Genomic DNA, 20,306 nt, shown 5'->3' with positions numbered 1-20,306 from the left:
AATAAAAATCAAACAAAACTGACTGCCGGGACGCCTGGACCTTGAAGTCCTATAAAAGGCTAGGAATTATTCATGATAACTTTTCTTCCTTTTTTTCTTTCCCTTTCATCCTGCATCAATTGGATTGGGGAAACTGCACATGCAGGACCTAGTTCATTTTGAACAAGTGAAGGAAAACTGTGAAGAGGCAGCAAACTTGTGGGGAAAAATAGTTACCACTTTCACAAGCCATCTCAGTATGTTAAATTGTTAGTTAAGTAAATATTAGCATATACTTTAGTGATTTATGCTGTTAGTTGTGCAGTGTAAATTTATTATTTTATTCTAGCATTTTGGAGGAACCTTAGATTGTAGACTAAACACAAAGACCTCCAAGCTGGCCTGCGAAAATAATCTGAAACTTTGTTTCACTGACCAGTTTATGTTGTACCTCTGCATGTTACAAGTTGCATATTTAGACAGCAAGTGTATTATACTGTGATAGGAGTTGTCCATAGTTTTTATTTTATTTTATTTCTTTCTTGAATTTGTATTTTGTAATGGTGTAGCTTTAGTGATTAAGTTCCTTGTGAATTTTTCATTATAATACATAATTAGAAGGATTTACACATTCCAGGAAGGACCTCAATTGCAACTTCGAACTTTCTCAGAACTGAAGACTTAGTCGGAACAATTTTTTGGATTGGCAAAGACAGGGTACTAGTATCTCTGATGCACTAAGGTCTGGAGTCTTAACTTTCTCTGTCTATAGGTAAATATGGAAGGGTTGCAAGGGAGTTGAGACATATATCCTAGTAAAAGTCTTCAATGGGCTGTTACTGCACAGAGAATACTGTGGCTCTTGGACCATAGTCTTGATAACATCAGACCTGATAACAGTAGTGTCAGTCAATTCTCGAAGTGATCGAAACTTCCTACTGACAATAGTGGAACAGAATCTGCTGGTACTAAAGGTGATTTGGACGGTCCCATTGCTATTAAGCCAAAAAGGGCCCAGTGCAACTTCACCGCATGCTGAAGCCATGGTTTAAAGTATCTCCGATACCAATACGATACCCTCCGATACGTATCTTAAATTTAACCGACCGATACAATACACACCAATACGATACATAGAATTTTTAAAATCCTTTCGTATCAATATATATCCTACGATACATACCGATATGCACCAGTACACTATCGATATGTACTGATACTCTATGAAAAATATAAAATCGAGGTGAAATATACGTTTCGATATGTATAGGTGAGTATTTGTATGTATCGATCGGTACGTATCGATGAGTATCAGTACATATCGGTGAGTATCGGTATGTATCGATCAGTACGTATCGGTGAGTATCAGTATGTACCGATACAATACGCTACGGTCATATAATGGCCAAGATGGGTATTTTTTCAGAAAACATGATTTTTTGAGGGGTTTTTGTTCCAAAATTACTGTCAGCCATATTTCTCTCTAACTAAAGTGAAAATCAAGGTTGGGAACAAGGATTTTACATTTATGGGACAACTACAAACCTTGAATTCTTTGTGCGATACCCTCAATTTAGTGTTTATGCATAATACATGTTATCAATAGCTTTTTTTAACAAATTTTTTATGCAAAAGTGTTTAAAAAGGTGTTTCATATCCATTTATGTACGTATCTTAGCGTATCTCCAACACAATACGATACCTTCCAATACGTATCTTAATTTTGGTCGACCGATATGGTGACCGATACCGACACTTTAATCCTTGGCTGAAGCAGAGGTTTTCAGAGATGGTGTTTTTGGCAAGAAATGTCTGTTTTGAGAAAAATGATCTTTGAATAAAATGTTTTGGCTGTCATAAGGGTACTAAATGAAACATTAAGATGTTCAAGAGAAGATGGACTGTCATAGATGATCGATAGATCATATGCCTCTCAATTGTTTTGTATTTCTACATGTAACAACTGTAAGCAATATGGTGGCACCTTAATATAAGGGTATTGACTGAGAAATAACCCCCAAGAATAATCCCAGAACTCCAATCAAACAAGGTAAACCAAGAAACCTGATTTAGAACAAAACTCAAAACAGGGCTGAATAGGGGATAACCTGCGGTTGGCAGTAGAAACCTCTCATGGGGCCCAAAATTGGATCGAAGGGACGTGCTGTGATGCTGATCAAAACCTAAAAGGACTCTTGAATCAGACCTCAGGTTGGGGAGATCTGGAGGTTCTTGATCTTTGTAACAAAATAGGAAAATTCTGTGATTTCCAAAATCAGTAGCTAGGGATCTCAGTTGGCCTCCAAACTGAGATCAAATGGTCCTCTTGTGGATGTGAACAAACTCTCGAAAGGACCTTGCAATGAGACTTCAGATGGTGGAGGAACAGTCAAAGTCTAGGGAGCTGTAAAACTCTAATTCCCTTGATCAATCATTGCAAGAAAGGGCTCCTGGCTTTTGTTGATGGCTGATATTGTAGTCACCTTAGAAGCTTCAATCTGATCTTCAAATTCTGCTCTCAAGAACTGATGATAATGGAAGGACAAAGATTGAGATGGGGATGGATGGATAAATTGAATGAGAGTAGAGGGTGGGATAATGTGATGCAGTTGGGCAATGAACTATTTAGGGCCCGCATGATAACCCATTATGTTTCTCTATTTCTCTTTTTTTTTTTTTTTTTTTTTTTTTTTTTTTTTTGGGGAGGGGGTTGGTGCAACAAAAAAAAGAATAAAAATCTGTTTGCTAACGTTGGTTCATTTTTTTGTTCTTGGGAATCAACCGGGACCAAAAGGTTGTTGGGAAATAGAAAAAAAGAAGCAACTATTAGAAACTTTTCTATGCCATAAATAAGAGAGAGAAATAGGGATTTGGCTCGTCTCCAATTCTTAATCTACCAATTCTTCACCATAAATCGACAACTTGTCCATCCCACATTCAACGGTTGAGAAAAACCTTGCTATTTGATGACCCTATTTCCCCTCTTCTCCTGGATCTACCATCAACCCGTTTCTTCTCAACTTTTTCTTCCTCTTTCTCTTTCTTATCTTTTTCCTCCCCGACTCGGACAAGGTTGCGAGCTCCTCCCGGATTCAAAAAATCGATCCTCGATGCAAGTCCCCATGATTCTTCAAGTTCAACCCATGAAAACCTACTCAAGAGAGATCCCTTTTAAATCCTTAGCCAATGTCCAAAATTGAGCATAAGCTCAAAACAAAAGAAAAACGAGAAAAAAAAAAAATCAAAACATCCAACACAGATCGCAATCCAAGCCCATTGAACCTGGTAACAGGCATAGGAGAAAAAACCCGATTCGAGGATGGGAAAGAAAAAGAAATGGAGAAATTCCACAAAACCCCATGTTATAACAAATCCCCAATCTCCAGCAAAACTCAGTCCGAGCAGATCAAAGAAGTATAACGCAACGATAAAATCATAGCATAACAAGGGAATAAATGAATGAGAGCAGGAGGTTCACCAGCACATAACCTATTAAACAAAATTTTGGAAAAAAAAAAAAATATATATATATATATATATGATGTGAAAGAAAGAACAAACAAAAGTGAAATTTTTTAGTAAGGCTCGCCCATCTGATTTCCATGAAATCTCCGTCAAAGCCAAAAAATCCATTCATCCATCTCTCCCTCTATCGTCTGTGTGCCCTTCTCTCAAAGAACAAAAGGAAGAAGAGAAAAAAAAAAAAGAATTGATAGATTAAGAGTATGTTCGGTTTATGTCAGTGAGTATGTTTCTCTCCAAAGAAGGAAGACGATAAGAAAGAGGAAGAAGGAAATTGAGAAGAATCAGGTTGATGGGAGATCCCGGAGAAGAGGGGAAATAGGGTCATCAAAAAGTAAGGTTTCTCTCAACCATTGGATGTGGGATGGACAAGAGTCAATTTATGGTGAAGAAAAAAGAATTGGTAAAAAATTGGTAGATTAAGAATTGGAGACGAGCCAAATCTGAGAAATAGAGGGTTGCTCTTTAATGAGTACATGGTTAATTTGATGGACAAAGAAGTAATTTCGTGTAAGAAATATAACACCTCCAATGCAACTTCAACCACCACCATCACCACCACCTCCACCACCAGCACCACCACCTATACCAAATTTTTGGGTATTGAATGACATTTTGTAAATTTATACAAGTTTCATACACAGAAATTCATATACACTTAACAAACGCATTTTTATTTCTTTTCTAGCCCAGAAATAAAATTTACTAAATGTTATAAAATGCTTTTTTTTGCCTAGAAATATGGCCCAGAAACAAAATGATGTAGTACTATATTTGAAAGAATCAAAATAGTAGTCAATTGACAAAGATCTATACTTAAAGGATAGTTCAAATGCAAATAATGAAGACTAGGAGTGAAATAAGACAGCAATTATTTGGGGGGGGGGGAACAAAACAACAACCGTGAGGGGCAAAACAGTAATTGCCAACCCAAAATTAGGGTTCAGAAATTAGGCTAATAAAGTGCAAACAATCTTTTATTTCAAGAGTTAACTTTAATCAACTAACCAAAGCAAAACAATGACTACTTGAACACAAAACAGTAACTTTTTTTCGATCTTGAGAAGGGAAGGGAAAAATTGGCATTTCAAAATTATCACAAGATCAAGCCATCAAAAAGGGCCCAGATTTGAATCAATCTCCAAATTAGGGTTCTTGAATGTCTGGTCAAAATTTGAGCTCGATTGGATGGCTAAATTGCTTAATACGAAAAAACGTCTGACATCCAACCTTCTAGAATACTTGAAGAAATTCAAGGAAACTTAAAGAACAACACTTACTTGTTGTTAGATGAAGAAGATGACTAAAGAATAAAAAGAAAGAAGAAGGATTCATATGGGATAGATGTGAGTGGAATGGCTATCTAAGCCTGGGCCTTTCACCCAATGCTATCTCAGTTGTTGAAGAATTCTCTTTCAGAAATTTTGGGAGCACAAAGCTGCAATTCATTCATAAATTTGTGTAAAATGTTGTATCCCCTTACAAACTTATATAGAAAACTCAAAACAGACTCAAAACACTAAAAAGGAAAGGCCTAACCCAATATTTAACTAACTGGGAAACCTAAACTAACTAGGAAAACTAAAATAACAAAAAAAAAAATGACTCAAATAAGGAAACATACTAAGCTTAAGACTTAAGCTATTTGTCCACCAAATAAAAAACATAATTGGATTCATAGTGGGAATCCTATATGACAATTAAGACTTGATAGAGGGCCGGTAAGGGTAGGGAAAAATTCCCAGGTCTCAGAGTTGCAGGGGATAGGGAGAAATCGCAAAAGGGGGGGTAGAAGAATCACACACATAGCCCTCAGACTCTCAACACTCAAAACTCAATTCATCATTCTATTCTCTAATTACTCTATCAGTTACAAGCATATTAAATAGGCAAATAAAAGACTCCAACATGGAAACAAATCCTAAAAGGAAACTAGTTCAAAACGAAACTAAGAAACTAACTCAATCTAAGAAACTAAAATAAATTAAGAAACTAATATCTCCCTATGTATCCTACTTAAAATAAAAGATTACATAATATTCCCAAATAAATAAGATTTACTAATATCCTACTAGACCAAGTAACCAAATATGGATCGGCCTCATCTCCGTCTAGATACCCAGATGGGTTTGGATCGGTCCATGGGTGTGCATCTACATCAAGACTCCAACATGAAGTTAGACTCAAACAACACAACCAAAACATATCAAGACTATGACTCTAATTAAACTAATGAAGTAAATCTCGTTTTCCTACTTTCTACCCATATTTTAGGTACATTAAAGTGGCCTATTACAAAGAAAACTCATAGGATCAAAGGCCCAACACCTATATAACCCAAACCAATGCTTATTTTATTGGAAATAAGCCCTTTAAGTGACTTATTGATGCTGCACTGAAGACTTATTCCAGGAAGAAGAAGAGAGAGGGTCGACCACTTCCAACAAGGGTTGACCAAGCTTAATCATAGGGCCACGATTTGCTATCTGATGGGGTTCTTAGTGATATGTGCAAGAGTTGTTGCCATGTATGGATCATAGTTGGCGTAGGTAGTTATTTTATTTATTTAAATTGTTGTTTATGCTTATTATTAATGCCATGTTCATGTAGTTAAGATCACACACGTGATCGTGTAAGGGTAGTTATAGGAAGTGAGGGGAGTTGAAGTGTGTGGTGTAAGATGTGGGTTGGAGTTAAAATAGGAGAGGTAATAGGAGAGAAATGGGTGAAGCGTGTAACTGATGCTATATTGTAGGGACAAATATCCTTGTTTGGAAAATAAAAAAACAGAAAAGAGAATCTTATCTTATTCTGCTCGTTGAGTAGGGAGGCAGTGGTTTCCTCAATAAAGCCACAACCCATTGAAACTCTTACTTGATTATCCGCATTTAAAATTACTTCTCTTTCAAACTCTATCTCATCAAGATGGGTAAGAAAGGATCTACCACGTACGTACCATCTTGGCATCAAAGCCTGGGAATGGAGTAGCAAGTAGAAAGGCTAGAGAGTGAGGTGAGTTCCCTCCATGAAGGACAACAACAAATTTTGTCCAAGTTAGATGGTCAACAACAATTACTCGACAAAATGAAGGAAATGTTTGAGAAGTTAATCCCTCCTTCACTGAACTAGGCGGAGGGAGAAGTAGGGGAAAATTCTCGTGCTTCCACGCAAAACCTTGGGGCATCCCAACCTTTCGAGCCTGGCCCCACGGTTCGCACAACAACCTTACAACAAATGTACCTACCTAAGATGGTCAAGCTGGATTTTCCCCGTTACAATGGAAAAGAAGATGCTACAAGTTGGACTTGGCGTGTGGAGCAACTCTTCGAGTTCCATCAAACTCTCGAGGAGGAGCGGGTTGCCTTGGTTTCGTTTCATCTCGAAAAGAGGCCCAACTTTGGTACCAGCTATATAAGCAAGGAAGAGGAGTGATATCATCGGCAGCCTTTTGCGAAGGGCTCCATGCATGATTTGGTCCCACTCTCTTCCAGGATTTCTTTGGCGAGCTTGCCAAGTTGCAGCAGACAGGATCGATTCGAGAGTACCAGTCTAAGTTTGAGAGAATTTTATCTAAAGTGGGTCTACTCCCTCCCAATAGACAGGTGAGTTGCTTCGTTAGTGGCCTCCGTGATTCCATTAAGGCTGATGTCCTGGCAGCGCAACCATCATCCCTTATTAGAGTGATGCAGATTCTTCACCAAACTAGGCTTGTTTTATTAGGAACAAGCTTAGGGTTGGGTTGTATATGTGTTGGGCCTTCAGTCCATGTGGTTTGGAGTATATTGGGCTACTTTTATGGGTCTAAACTAGGGGTTCTAAGGTTGCATACGGGATTCAATGATTTGTTTCCTTTTTCTTTAGTTTCCTTTTTAGATGGGGTTATTTAGTTTCTAATTTTCAGTCTTAAATTAGTTTCTAATTTTCAGTCACAAGACTTTCTATTTTGTAAGTTTCTATTTTCAGATTTAGTAACTAGTTGAGTTTCTAATTTTTAGTTTCCTATTTCAGTTTTTGGAAACTAAAGTTAGTTTCTATTTTATATAACCCCTATCACTATTATAAATAAAGCTATGGCTCCTTTAATGAGGCACGATTTTTACAAACTACATGGCTGCTGCTACTGTTTTCTCTGCGAGAGAACTTCCTTGTGTTTGATCAAGGTATTGGGTTGGTGTTCGATCCGACGACTCTTTGCGGCGAGAAGTCCAAGAGGTTCATCTTCAAGTGTTCTTTTTCTTCTTCAAGTTTTCTTCTGTTTATTCTACAAGGCCCTTTGATTCAGGTAAGAGATCTGTTGGTTTTTTTTTCCAAATTCTGGGTTTAGAATTTCAGATTTCCATCCTGTCGCCCTTCTCTGTTCTGAGAGTTGCAACCATCTGATGGTCTTGAATTTTGGATCGAGTGATAGTCTCATCTATAAGGAGGCTCAATACTAATCTGAGCATAATCAGACCAGCCGATTGTGAAATCTGGAAAGTCTCCTATTCTGGCCGATTCTGTTTCCTGCCCAGAATTCTGATTCTCTTGATACTGTGTGTTGTTACTAGTTGCTGATCATATACTTCACTGTTTATGCTTGTTAGTTGATGAGTTCAGCCCCTAAACCCTTGGCTGTTATTCTGTTTCAGAATTTCTGAGTTGTTGAAATCGATTGCAAGCGTCATATTCTGTTATCTCGGTTTTTACCACCATATTGTGCTTGATGTATTTGGGTAATTTTGGTTGTTCTTTGGTTTACTAGATCCTGTTGTTTGGGTCTAGTTTGGCTTGTCAAACCTATCCCTACATTAAGTGGTATCAGAGCATGGCTGAGAACAACACCCCCACCCTAGCTTCTATTATGGAGTTGATACAGAATATGAGAGTTGAACTAAAGGCTGAATTGAAGGCTGAATTGGATGCCAGGTTGTTGAATGAAGAGACCCCACCCCAACAGCCTACTGGCAGTTCACGTACCACACCTGAAGTGGACACTCCAATGAATGTGGTTACTCAGTTGACTAACAGGAGAGCAAACCCTAATCTGAGAGCACCACAGAGGGTTCCGGTAGCACAACCTACTTTTGAAGAGCATGTAAGAGGATATTTTGAGACTGAGCGTCCTGTGCAACAAAGGTATTCTGGAGATTCACAGAAGGTCAAGCTCGATCTGAAGGAGTTTGATGGGAGATATGACCCCCAATTGTTCTATGATTGGGTAGTGGCACTAGATGACTATTTTGACTATTATGAGTTACCTGAAGAACGGAAGATGAAACTAGCTCGTGCTAAGCTAGTTGGGGCTGCTCGTGAGTGGTGGAGGACCTATGAGCTAGAATTGGAAGACCGTGGTAGAGAACCTACTAGTTGGGAAGAGATGAAGCTTGAGTTATCAGATAAATACTTGCCACGCAACTTTAGAGCTCGCATACAAGACCAGCTGAACTCTCTTCGTCAAGGGTCTATGACTGTTGCCGAGTACATAAACAAGTTTGACGCACTTTATTCTCGTACAGGCATAAGGGAGAATGAAAGGCAACTATTATCTCGGTTTCGACTGGGATTGCGAGTTGAAATCAACAGGGGTATCGGAGTTGTTGAAGTGCACTCAGTGAGGGATTGTTTTGACAAGGCCCTACGAGCAGAGGAGCTTCTAGCACAGCCAGTTAGAAGGTTTGGTTTCCAAGCTGGGGAGGTAAAGAAGAATTTTCCAGCCACTAAACCTAGTAGCTCAACACCTCCAAAATCCACTTTTCCTCCACGAGCTGATCATAAAGGAAAGGCACCCATGACAGGTAGTAATAAGGTACAGTGTTTCCATTGTCAAGAGATAGGACATTTTGCTAAGTCTTGTCCGCATAAGCAGAGGGTTAATGCAGTAGCTGAGGTTGAAGACTCCAATGAGGAGGATGAGTCAGCTCTTTATCCCTACCCCTTAGATGATGATGATGATGGTGGATATGACTATGATATGGAAAACACTAATGAGGATGATACCCAGGGAATAAATATTGTTACTCGCATATTGGTGGCTGAAACCAAAGGAGAGGATTGGCGACGTAACTGCATATTCTACAGCCGTATGAAGTCAGGTGAGCATACTTGTCAGATTATCATTGATAGTGGCAGTTGTGTCAACGTTGTTTCTGAAGCCTTTGTGAAGAAAGCAACCTTGAAAGCTGACCCACATCCTCAGCCTTATAAGGTATCCTTGCTGAATGGTAATACCTTAGAGGTGAATAAGAGGTGCTCAGTTCCTTTGAAACTTTACCGATATGAAGAGAAAGTTTGGTGTGATGTGATCCCAATGAAACTCACAGATGTATTGCTTGGTCGTCCCTGGATGTATGACAATGATGCCATGGTTGGAGGGAAGAAGAATCTGTGTACTTTCATGTGGAAGGGAGTTCCTACAACTTTCTATCCGGTAAATGTGCCGGCTGAAATACGGCGGAAGAGATCATTAAGGTCAAATCAGAAGGGCATTGACAATGAGAAGAGGGTATTAGCTCTGCCCACAAAGGAGTTGCTAACTATTTCCCATAAACAGTTCTTACGCACAAGTCATGAGACTGGAATGGTTATGGCACTTGTTACTAGGGAAGTCACCCCCCAACCTGAGGTAACGTATAGTGCACCTATTAGAGAGCTCCTGTCTGATTTTTCTGACTTAGTCCCTGATGATCTCCCAGATGAGTTGCCTCCCATGAGAGACATACAGCATGCCATTGACTTGGTACCTGGTTCAGTTTTACCCAACCTTCCTGCTTACAGACTTAGTCCTACTGAGCACGCCGAGCTGAAACGGCAAGTGGATGGGTTACTACAGAAGGGCTTCATTGAGGAGAGCTTAAGTCCTTGTGCAGTACCAGCTTTACTCACGCCAAAGAAGGATGGTTCTTGGCGTATGTGTGTGGACAGCCGTGCTATCAACAAGATAACAGTCAAGTATAGGTTTCCTATACCACGACTAGATGATATGTTGGATATGCTGTCCGGGGCAAAGGTCTTTTCCAAGCTAGATCTGAGGAGTGGCTATCATCAGATTCGCATCCGTTCTGGGGATGAGTGGAAGACCGCTTTTAAGACCAAGGATGGCTTATATGAGTGGAAAGTCATGCCGTTCGGTCTGACAAATGCACCTAGTACTTTTATGAGGGTGATGACACAGGTCCTTCGTCCCTTCATTGGTCGCTTTTTGGTTGTTTATTTTGATGGCATTCTGGTATACAGTAAGAACCAAGAAGAGCATAAGGATCACTTGAGGCAAGTCTTGAGAGAACTCCGTGCTGAGAAGTTATACATTAATCTCAAGAAGTGTTCCTTCATGCTGCCCAAGGTTGTATTCCTTGGATTTATAGTGTCATCAAAGGGGGTTGAAGCTGATCCAGAGAAGATCAAGAGCATCACTGATTGGTCCACACCTAAGACTCTAACAGAAGTCCATAGCTTCCATGGGTTGGCTTCCTTCTATAGGAGATTTATCCGGAACTTCAGTGCAGTAATGGCACCCATCACTGAATGTATGAAGTCGAGTAAAGGGAAGTTTGAATGGACAGCTGCAGCGACCAAAGCCTTCGCTCTTGTGAAGAGGAAGATGACCGAGGCACCCATCCTACGCCTACCAGATTTTGACAAAGTATTTGAGGTAGCTACAGATGCTTCACATGTTGGGCTAAGAGGAGTGATAATGCAAGGAGGACACCCCATCGCTTTTTATAGCGAAAAATTGAATGAGGCCAAGAAGCGCTATTCGACTTATGATCTGGAGTTGTATGCAGTTGTCCAAGTGCTACGCCATTGGAGGCACTACCTCATTGGTAAGGAGTTCATTTTGTACACTGATCATGAGGCCTTGAAGCACCTTCACTCACAGAAATCGGTTAGCCATAGACATGCCAAATGGGTAGCCTACTTGCAGGAGTTTGTATTTGCTATAAAGTACAAGGCGGGAAAAGAGAATACAGTGGCTGATGCACTTAGCCGGAAAGTGCTCACACTTAACACATTTTCAGCACATGTTATTAACATAGATCAGATACGAGGTGAGTATACATCTGATTCTGATTTCAGCACTGTCTTTATGGAGTTACAACAAGGTGGGCAGCACTTAAAGTACTCTATTCATGACGGGTACTTGTTCTTTGGCACGCGGCTTTGTATCCCAAACTCTTCCCTACGTCATCACATCATACGAGAGTTACATGGAGGAGGATTAGGGGGACATTTTGGGAAAGATAAGACTCTTGCACAGGTGACTGATCGATATTATTGGCCATGCATTGCAAAGGATGTCGATCATGTGATCAAGAGATGCCGTGTATGTCAGTTGGCAAAAGGGGGAAAACAGAACACAGGTTTATACTCTCCACTACCTGTTCCTCATGCACCGTGGCTTGATGTTAGCATGGATTTTGTTCTTGGACTAACCCCTACTAGAGAACGATATGATTCCATTATGGTGGTTGTGGATCGTTTCTCTAAGATGGCTCATTTTATACCTTGTCGTAAGACTTTTGATGCTTATCAGGTTGCAAAGCTCTTCTTCAAGGAAGTAGTACGACTACATGGGCTGCCAACTAGTATTGTGTCTGACCGTGATGTTAAGTTCATGAGTTATTTTTGGAAGACATTGTGGTTGAAGACAAATACAAAGCTGAACTTTTCAACTGCATTTCATCCACAGACAGACGGACAGACAGAGGTGGTGAACCGTAGCTTGGGAAAATTGTTGAGGTGTTTGGTTCGAGACTATGAGAAGACATGGCCTTCTATTCTTGACATCGCAGAATTTGCCTACAACAGCTCAGTGAATAGGACAACAGGTCGTACTCCTTTTGAGATCTTGCTTGGAGTCCAACCTAAGCGGCCTATTGACCTTATGTCACTCCCACCCCAGGCTCGAGTTAGTATTGAAGCTGATGAGTTCTTACGTCATATCACTGAGGTGCATGCCAACGTCCGACGACGTATTGCCTTGAACAATGAGGTGTATAAGGCTTCTGCTGATCGTCATCGGCGTTATGTGGAGTTCAAACCCGGGGACAAGGTGATGATTCGAGTAAATCCTGAACGGTTTCAGACAGGTGTCAATACCAAGCTACATCCACGAAAGATGGGTCCCTACAAGGTGCTGAAACGTATAGGACCTAATGCTTATGTGCTTGAGTTGCCTGATGACATGACCATAAGCAACGTGTTTAATGTGGCTGATCTTCACCTTTATGTTGGGCATCATTCAGATGATGGAGACTCGGAGCAAATGCTGAGGTTGCCTCAACTGAAGCCACCCACTTCTGAAGTTATTGAAGACGTCTTGGATGATAATTACAAGACCTCTCGCCGTGGCACCGGTTATCACACTTTTCTTGTCAAGTGGAAAGGCCGTCCCCGTAGTGACTGTACTTGGATTCATGCTGATGATTTCAAGAGACTTGATCCCGACTTGTATGAGCGTTACATGTCCCTTATCCATTCGTCGGAGTCGAATGTTTCCAAGCCGGGGAGAGTTGATGCAGATTCTTCACCAAACTAGGCTTGTTTTATTAGGAACAAGCTTAGGGTTGGGTTGTATATGTGTTGGGCCTTCAGTCCATGTGGTTTGGAGTATATTGGGCTACTTTTATGGGTCTAAACTAGGGGTTCTAAGGTTGCATACGGGATTCAATGATTTGTTTCCTTTTTCTTTAGTTTCCTTTTTAGATGGGGTTATTTAGTTTCTAATTTTCAGTCTTAAATTAGTTTCTAATTTTCAGTCACAAGACTTTCTATTTTGTAAGTTTCTATTTTCAGATTTAGTAACTAGTTGAGTTTCTAATTTTTAGTTTCCTATTTCAGTTTTTGGAAACTAAAGTTAGTTTCTATTTTATGTAACCCCTATCACTATTATAAATAAAGCTATGGCTCCTTTAATGAGCCACGATTTTTACAAACTACATGGCTGCTGCTGCTGTTTTCTCTGCGAGAGAACTTCCTTGTGTTTGATCAAGGTATTGGGTTGGTGTTCGATCCGACGACTCTTTGCGGCGAGAAGTCCAAGAGGTTCATCTTCAAGTGTTCTTTTTCTTCTTCAAGTTTTCTTCTTTTTATTCTACAAGGCCCTTTGATTCAGGTAAGAGATCTGTTGGTTTTTTTTTCCAAATTCTGGGTTTAGAATTTCAGATTTCCATCCTGTCGCCCTTCTCTGTTCTGAGAGTTGCAGCCATCTGATGGTCTTGAATTTTGGATCGAGTGATAGTCTCATCTATAAGGAGGCTCAATACTAATCTGAGCATAATCAGACCAGCCGATTGTGAAATCTGGAAAGTTTCCTATTCTGGCCGATTCTGTTTCCTGCCCAGAATTCTGATTCTCTTGATACTGTGTGTTGTTACTGGTTGCTGATCATATACTTCACTGTTTATGCTTGTTAGTTGATGAGTTCAGCCCCTAAACCCTTGGCTGTTATTCTGTTTCAGAATTTCTGAGTTGTTGAAATCGATTGCAAGCGTCATATTCTGTTATCTCGGTTTTTACCACCATATTGTGCTTGATTTATTTGGGTAATTTTGGTTGTTCTTTGGTTTACAAGATCCTGTTGTTTGGGTCTAGTTTGGTTTGTCAAACCTATCCCTACATTATAGAGCCATTGGTCTAGCACGGTTGTACGAGGCAAAGATCATGTCACAGAGACATGACGACCCACCAATTGAGCAGTCAAGCGGGGTTAGCTCATTGCCTATTAAACTCCTGACAATGAATGAAATGCAAGAAAGGAGGGCCAAAGGCCTCTGCTACAACTGTAATGAATGTTTCGTACCTAGTCATCGGTGCAAAAAGCTTTTCTTAATCGAAGGGTATAACGTGGAAGAGGAAGATAAGCCACCTTGGGAGAACTTGGAGGGTGGAGACCATACGATTTCAATCTCTTGATCTTGGTCATGAGGACAAGACCAAACTCAAGTAGGGAGGACCATGATACGTGCAAGAGTCGTTGCCACGCATGGATCCTACTTGGCGTAGTTAGTTATTTTATTTATTTAAATTGTTGTTTATGCTTATTATTAATGCCATGTTCACGTAGTTAAGATCACACACATGATCGTGTATGGGTAGTTATAGGAAGTGAGGGGAGTTGAAGTGTGTGGTGTAAGATGTGGGTTGGAGTTAAAATAGGAGAGGCAATAGGAGAGAAATGGGTGAAGCGTGTAACTGATGCTATATTGTAGGGATAAATATCCTTGTTTAGAAAATAAAAAACAGAAAAGAGAATCTTATCTTATTCTGCTCATTGAGTAGGGAGGCAGTGGTTTCCTCAATAAAGCCACAACCATTTGAAACTCTTACTTGATTATTCGTATTTAAAATTACTTCTCTTTCAAACTCTATCTCATAAAGATAGGTAAGAAAGGATCTACCACGTACGTACCACTTAGTTTCTAATTTCAGTCATTAATTAGTTTCTAATTTCACTCAGTAGTTAGTTTCTAATTTCAGTATTTGTATTTTCCTAGTTTCTATTTTCAGAATTGGAAACTGGAGGAGTTGTTTTTTATTTAGTTTCCTACTTCAATTTTTGGAAACTAAACATAGCTTCTATTTTGTAAACCCCCCATCATTATTATAAATAAAGGAGAAGGGCTCCCACAATGCCCACGATTTGATGAAACCAAAATACAAGCTTGTTGCTGCCGCTGGTCCTTGTTGAGACAACCTTGTGTATGATCAAGGCTTAGGGACTGGTGTCAGATCTGGTCGACACTCTGCGGTGAGAGGCCTGAGTGGATTCTTATTATTTTCTGGTCTTCTCATTGTTACTATTCTCCTTCAGTATCTCAGTTGAGACTTGGTTTGTCCACCTATCCTTCTCTCCATTACTTATCTACATCTCAAAAATACAAAAAGTCGTTTCTAGATAGAAATTTAGCCTAGAAACATAATGGTTATCATACAGGCCCTTCGTTACCTTTTAAGTTTGATTTATTCCCTTTTTAAAGTTAGAGTAGTTTACGTTAGTTTGGGAGTCAAGTTTAATTTGACTAGGATTTTATTTCTAATTTAGATTAGTTTCCATCAATTGTTGTCCCCCCCCCCTCTTTAAGTAGCCACGCAAGACAATGGAGTTTCTCAGATTTTGTAATTGAAAATTTGAATGGATGGTTCTTTAGGTTGAAACCATGGCTGCCAAGAGGCGTGCATAGCTCTCTCTCTCTTCTTTCTCTGTTCTTCTCTCCCCTTTTCTTTTTCCTCTTCTGTAATTTCTTTGCTGGAATTCCATAGGTCAGTTCCTTGTAGCTCAGCTAGTCGGTACTACTTGGCTGAGAAGATCAATTTACGAAACCTTTATCCAAGGTTGTTTGAACCAGAGATTGTGGGTGAAGGCTGCTACCTACTAGGCAATACACCCTAGAGCATCTCGTCCAAAGCTTGGTCCTTCTAGTGAGAAATCAAATCCAGATTCAGATCTGAGCTTTGCTACAGCCAGATCCAATTGCATGGTCAAAGACACATTTGATCTTGGACTGTCGAGATTTGCTGGTGCTGGAATCCAAGCCAACCTGTTGTTGCAACCCTTCGATTGAAGTTTCAGCCCAAACCGAGATCTCTTGAAGAGCTCCATTGATCTGAAGTTTCCCTTTTCTGCTGGGCTTGTTCGATTTCTGAAAGTTGAAAAAGACAACATGAATCTAGATATTATTAAAGTGGGTTTCTTTCAAACTTCCTAAAATACCCTTGCCTTTTCATTAAATTATGTTCTGTCATTATTCTGTTGTATCTTCCTATTTTACCCCTCCACTAAGTCATTGCATCCTATTCACTTGATTCCTATTATTTACAAGCCTGTCACTCCTTTATAAAATTCCATCTATTTACAGAGTCGCCACCTCCTTTGAGACTGCTTAATTTACAAATCTACCATTATGTCTTGCATTTGAGTTATCTAATATTTGTGTGGGCCCATAAGAGATCCAATTCTGGTTTTGGAACCCAAATCTACATCATAATGACAGTCTCAGTCATTGGGTTTCTCACCCTCAGCTCTCACAGCTAATGAACACGACCTATCTCAGGCAAGATCTTTTGAAACAGCAAGAGAAATTTTCATTCAACAATAATAGTCCAAGTTACAACTGATCAGTCCTATACATAGGTTATAACCTTGCCGATTACAATTAGGAAAGATTTTCATAACCCAAATAGGTAAGTAACTACTTGTCATAACCCAAATAGAAAAGTAACAAAAGACTCCTATTATAAAAAGAAATCATAAATCAACTATAACTGACTCACTAACTAACAAGTTTCCAAAAATAACACAAACTGAAAACTGACTAACAAATAAAGCTATTGCTGTCCCAATCGAATTGGGACTTCTGCCGGCCCAAACTGAATCAAAATAGGCCAGCTTGATGGCCATTATTGCTCATTGATTCTGGCTCATTAATGTTGGCCCTGAGTCTGCTTCATTCTCCTATAGGTAATTCCAAATCTTGAGGCTATAGCTACATCACACCTTGAGTCACGAAACAGCCTCTCCGCAGAGCGGGGTAAGTCTGCATAGTTGGACCCTCCCCAAACCCTGCAGTGGCGGGAGCCTTGTGCACTAAGTACGTCGTTTACCCTGCCCAAATGCAAAAAGAGCAGCCAAACTTGGGCTAAGCTAGGATTAATGGCTGCAATCACTATTCTGATTCTCTCTTTCATGTATTGATCAATCAGGTGCCAATCAAACTCCTGCTCAAGTCTTTCTACTTCTTTAGAATAAATTTTATATTCATTCCATAAAAAAGAAAGGGGAAAAAAAAAATTCCAAGCATGATATAGCAATGCAGCAACCACTTGAAAGAAGAGACTAACAATAAATCAGCAAAAGCAGAACAGAAACAGAATACCTAACTTATCATTAACAGCTAAATAAATGAAAGGCAAAACTGTCCATGAAAAATTTCATGAATAAATTTAAAATAGAGGGGTTAAGAGTTGCTAAAATATAGATGCACCTTCCTCTTCAAGTAAGCAAGGTCATTCCGGTACGCTTCCTCGGAGGCAACACCATTCTGAATCACGTCAGGATGTGCCTCTGCAAAGAAGAAAGGAACTCAAGATTTAAATCAATTTTAAAAGAAGTATAATTGAAAAAAGAGCAAGAAGTAGGCACGAGAATAGACCTGGATAACCAGCAACAGTAATGCCAAAGTAATCTTCGTACTTTTCTCGAATGTGAGTAACCTGTCACAATCACAAAAAAGAAAATTTGAAATTGAAGGATTCAATACATGGAGAAATTGTTTTCCATGGCATTGATAATGGAACTGGAACTGGAACTGGAACTGGAAATAAAGAAGAAACAGAAACCGAAATCGAAAGGGGTTGTTGCCCTTGTTGCTGAGGACAGAAAAAAAAAAAAAGCAGGAAAGAAGCAATAACCAGTTGAGCACAAGTACGTCGAGGACAAGAAGAAGATTAGATAGTACATACGAGGTCGAGGGCACAGGCGAAACCGCCCTGGATCTGGACGAACTTGTCCTGGCCGTGAGGAGGATCACCACGTAGTGCGAGGACGTTCCGGATGCCGTTGGACTTGATGGTGTCGAGGGCGTGGTCGATCTTCTCGACGGGCATGTTGGTGCAGGTGAGGTGCATCATGGTCTCGACGCAGATCATGTTCTGCATCTTGTTGGCGATCTCGAGGGTGAGATCGGCGGTAGAGCCACCGGCGCCCCAGGTGATGTCGCAGAAGGTAGGGTTGTGAGACACCATTCGATCCATCCTCTCGAACAGGCTGTCCACTCCATCCGCTGTCTTCGGTGGGAAGTACTCGAACGAGAACACCACACGGTCATCCGCCGCCGCTTCTCTGATCTTCTCGATCACCTTCATCTTCTTCTTCTTCTTCTTCTGCAACACAAACTCTCTCTTTTGAGTGCCTGAAATGAAAACACACCAACCAGACCGACAATTCGAGAAAATTGAGAAAGCTCTACAGCAGAAAGAGACAATAATAGAAATAGAGATGGACGGATGTATGATTGAGTTAATTTCAATGTTACTCAGTGTACCGTTTCAGATCTGATCTGCCGAGACAAGGAAGGGAAGATCTCGTTCGTATTATGCCTCCTCTATTTAAGGAGAGAGAGAAAGAGACATGCTTTAACCTAAAGTCTATGATATCTAACCACCACCATGGCACTGATGGCGGTATGGCACCATCACCATAATAATAATATTATTTTTTATTTTTTTTGTACGAATAAGTGAATAACTCAATAAAAAATACTAATAAATAAATAAATTTTGGATATATTTCATGAACTCTTCACCAACCATACCTACCCTTTTTGACACTTCTTCCAAAACCAAAACCAGAAAGCATGAAACCGATACACTCGACGAGTGGGGACACCTCTACCCAATTCGACGTTAAAGATTGATTATATTGTTCCCACTCACTCACCCACCCACCACCCCTTGGCCCCACTCAGATACTGGCAGACGCGACAATAGGCCACAATATGAAAGCTATGTACAAAAAATATCAACATTTTATTTTTTGGTAAAAAAAAATATCAACATCATATGACGTGCGTGGTGGCCGTTACGCTAAGTATTAAAAGGGAAAATTACATAACCACTCATTTTTTGGGGTTTTCTTTATAAGATTACCCACAAAAATGTTTTGATTAATAAAAATAATTAAAATTACAAAACTACCCACCCAGAGTTTCTGTTAACAAAAATACCCAAAATCAGGTTTGGGTTTACAAAACTAAAAACCAAAATAGTGATTCTTCATTTTCCACATATAATTATGTATTTTTTTATTACTAAAACTTTGAGTGGGTAGTTTTATAAATCCAAACTTAATTTTGGGTATTTTTGTTAACTTAAACTTTAAGTGGGTAATTTTGTAAAGGGAAAACAAATTTTAGGCATTTTTGTTAACTAAAACTTTTGGTGGGTAATTTTGTAAAGAGAAACTCATAAGTGGGTAATTATGTAATTTTCCATAATAAAATTGAAAAATTATATCCTTTTCATAACTTCATAAAATCACAATTTTAGAACAAAAAATGGACAGGGGAGTTACATCGTAAAGTTGTTTCTTATTATTTGGTTGGTGAGTAGGACCCACATTTTTCACCTCCCTCGCAGAAAAAAAAAATAGTAGGACCTACTCGACCTACTCCCAAACCAACCAATTCCTTGGGATGAATAATAATCCATCGTCGAGTTTGTCCAAAATTTATAAGTAATTCTTGATGCCACATCTAGTAGTTTCATTATGACCATACATACCAATTGTATTCGTATCTCACTTTTTTTTTTTTCTTTTTTTTGGTTGGTAGAATCTTACATTCTCATGAATGGTCTTTAGATTATATGCCACGTTTTTTTTTTTTAATAGAAAGTGTAAATATCACAAAACTATAGTTAACCAAGTCCCCTACATTCCTTAAACATAACATAGCAGGATCAGATTCCATACACTTATACACAAATTGTATATGACCAAAACAAAAACAGACATAAAGATCCCAAAAGGTGGCAAAACTATTAAGGGGCTAGCAATGATGTGTCGGCGTCGGAATAAGATGAAGTAATGTCTTTGAGGAGAACCATACTTCAAATATATTCCAACCTCTAGAATTCATCAACCGAAAACCCTGCAGAATCCTGGCAGCTTCAACCTCCACAACATCTGAGGAGAGAGTGTCGCCCTTGATAATAACTGGAAATTTACTTTGATATAATACACCACAGAACCAAGACGAACTTGATCTCTAAACATTAGTAAACCCTATACAAACTAAGACTGGTGGGTATGACAAAAATGGTAAATCAGAAAG

At 39.5% G+C, this 20,306-nt stretch overlaps 1 protein-coding gene across 3 annotated transcripts in view; it reads right to left on the bottom strand.

Annotated features, from left to right (window-relative positions):
• LOC122089196 (probable methylenetetrahydrofolate reductase) overlaps positions 1-18,662 on the bottom strand; it is a 45,845-nt gene extending 27,183 nt beyond the window's left edge. The window contains exons 1-4 of one of the 3 annotated variants that reach the window (XM_042658738.1): positions 18,519-18,662; positions 17,938-18,386; positions 17,628-17,688; positions 17,460-17,539 (exon numbers count right to left, since the gene is read on the bottom strand). In XM_042658738.1, the coding sequence (XP_042514672.1) occupies positions 17,460-17,539; positions 17,628-17,688; positions 17,938-18,339 (543 nt within the window). In that variant the 5' untranslated portion in view covers positions 18,340-18,386; positions 18,519-18,662. The remainder of the gene's footprint in view (positions 1-17,459; positions 17,540-17,627; positions 17,689-17,937; positions 18,387-18,518) is intronic. The other 2 variants (XM_042658736.1, XM_042658737.1) reach the window with 2 other exon arrangements.
• Between the last annotated feature and the right edge of the window lie 1,644 nt (positions 18,663-20,306).

Source organism: Macadamia integrifolia, chromosome 9, assembly GCF_013358625.1.
Source record: "Macadamia integrifolia cultivar HAES 741 chromosome 9, SCU_Mint_v3, whole genome shotgun sequence".
Taxonomy (NCBI): domain Eukaryota; kingdom Viridiplantae; phylum Streptophyta; class Magnoliopsida; order Proteales; family Proteaceae; genus Macadamia; species Macadamia integrifolia.
The sequence above is the reverse complement of the archived record's forward strand: the minus strand, read 5'-3'. Positions and strand labels throughout refer to the sequence as shown.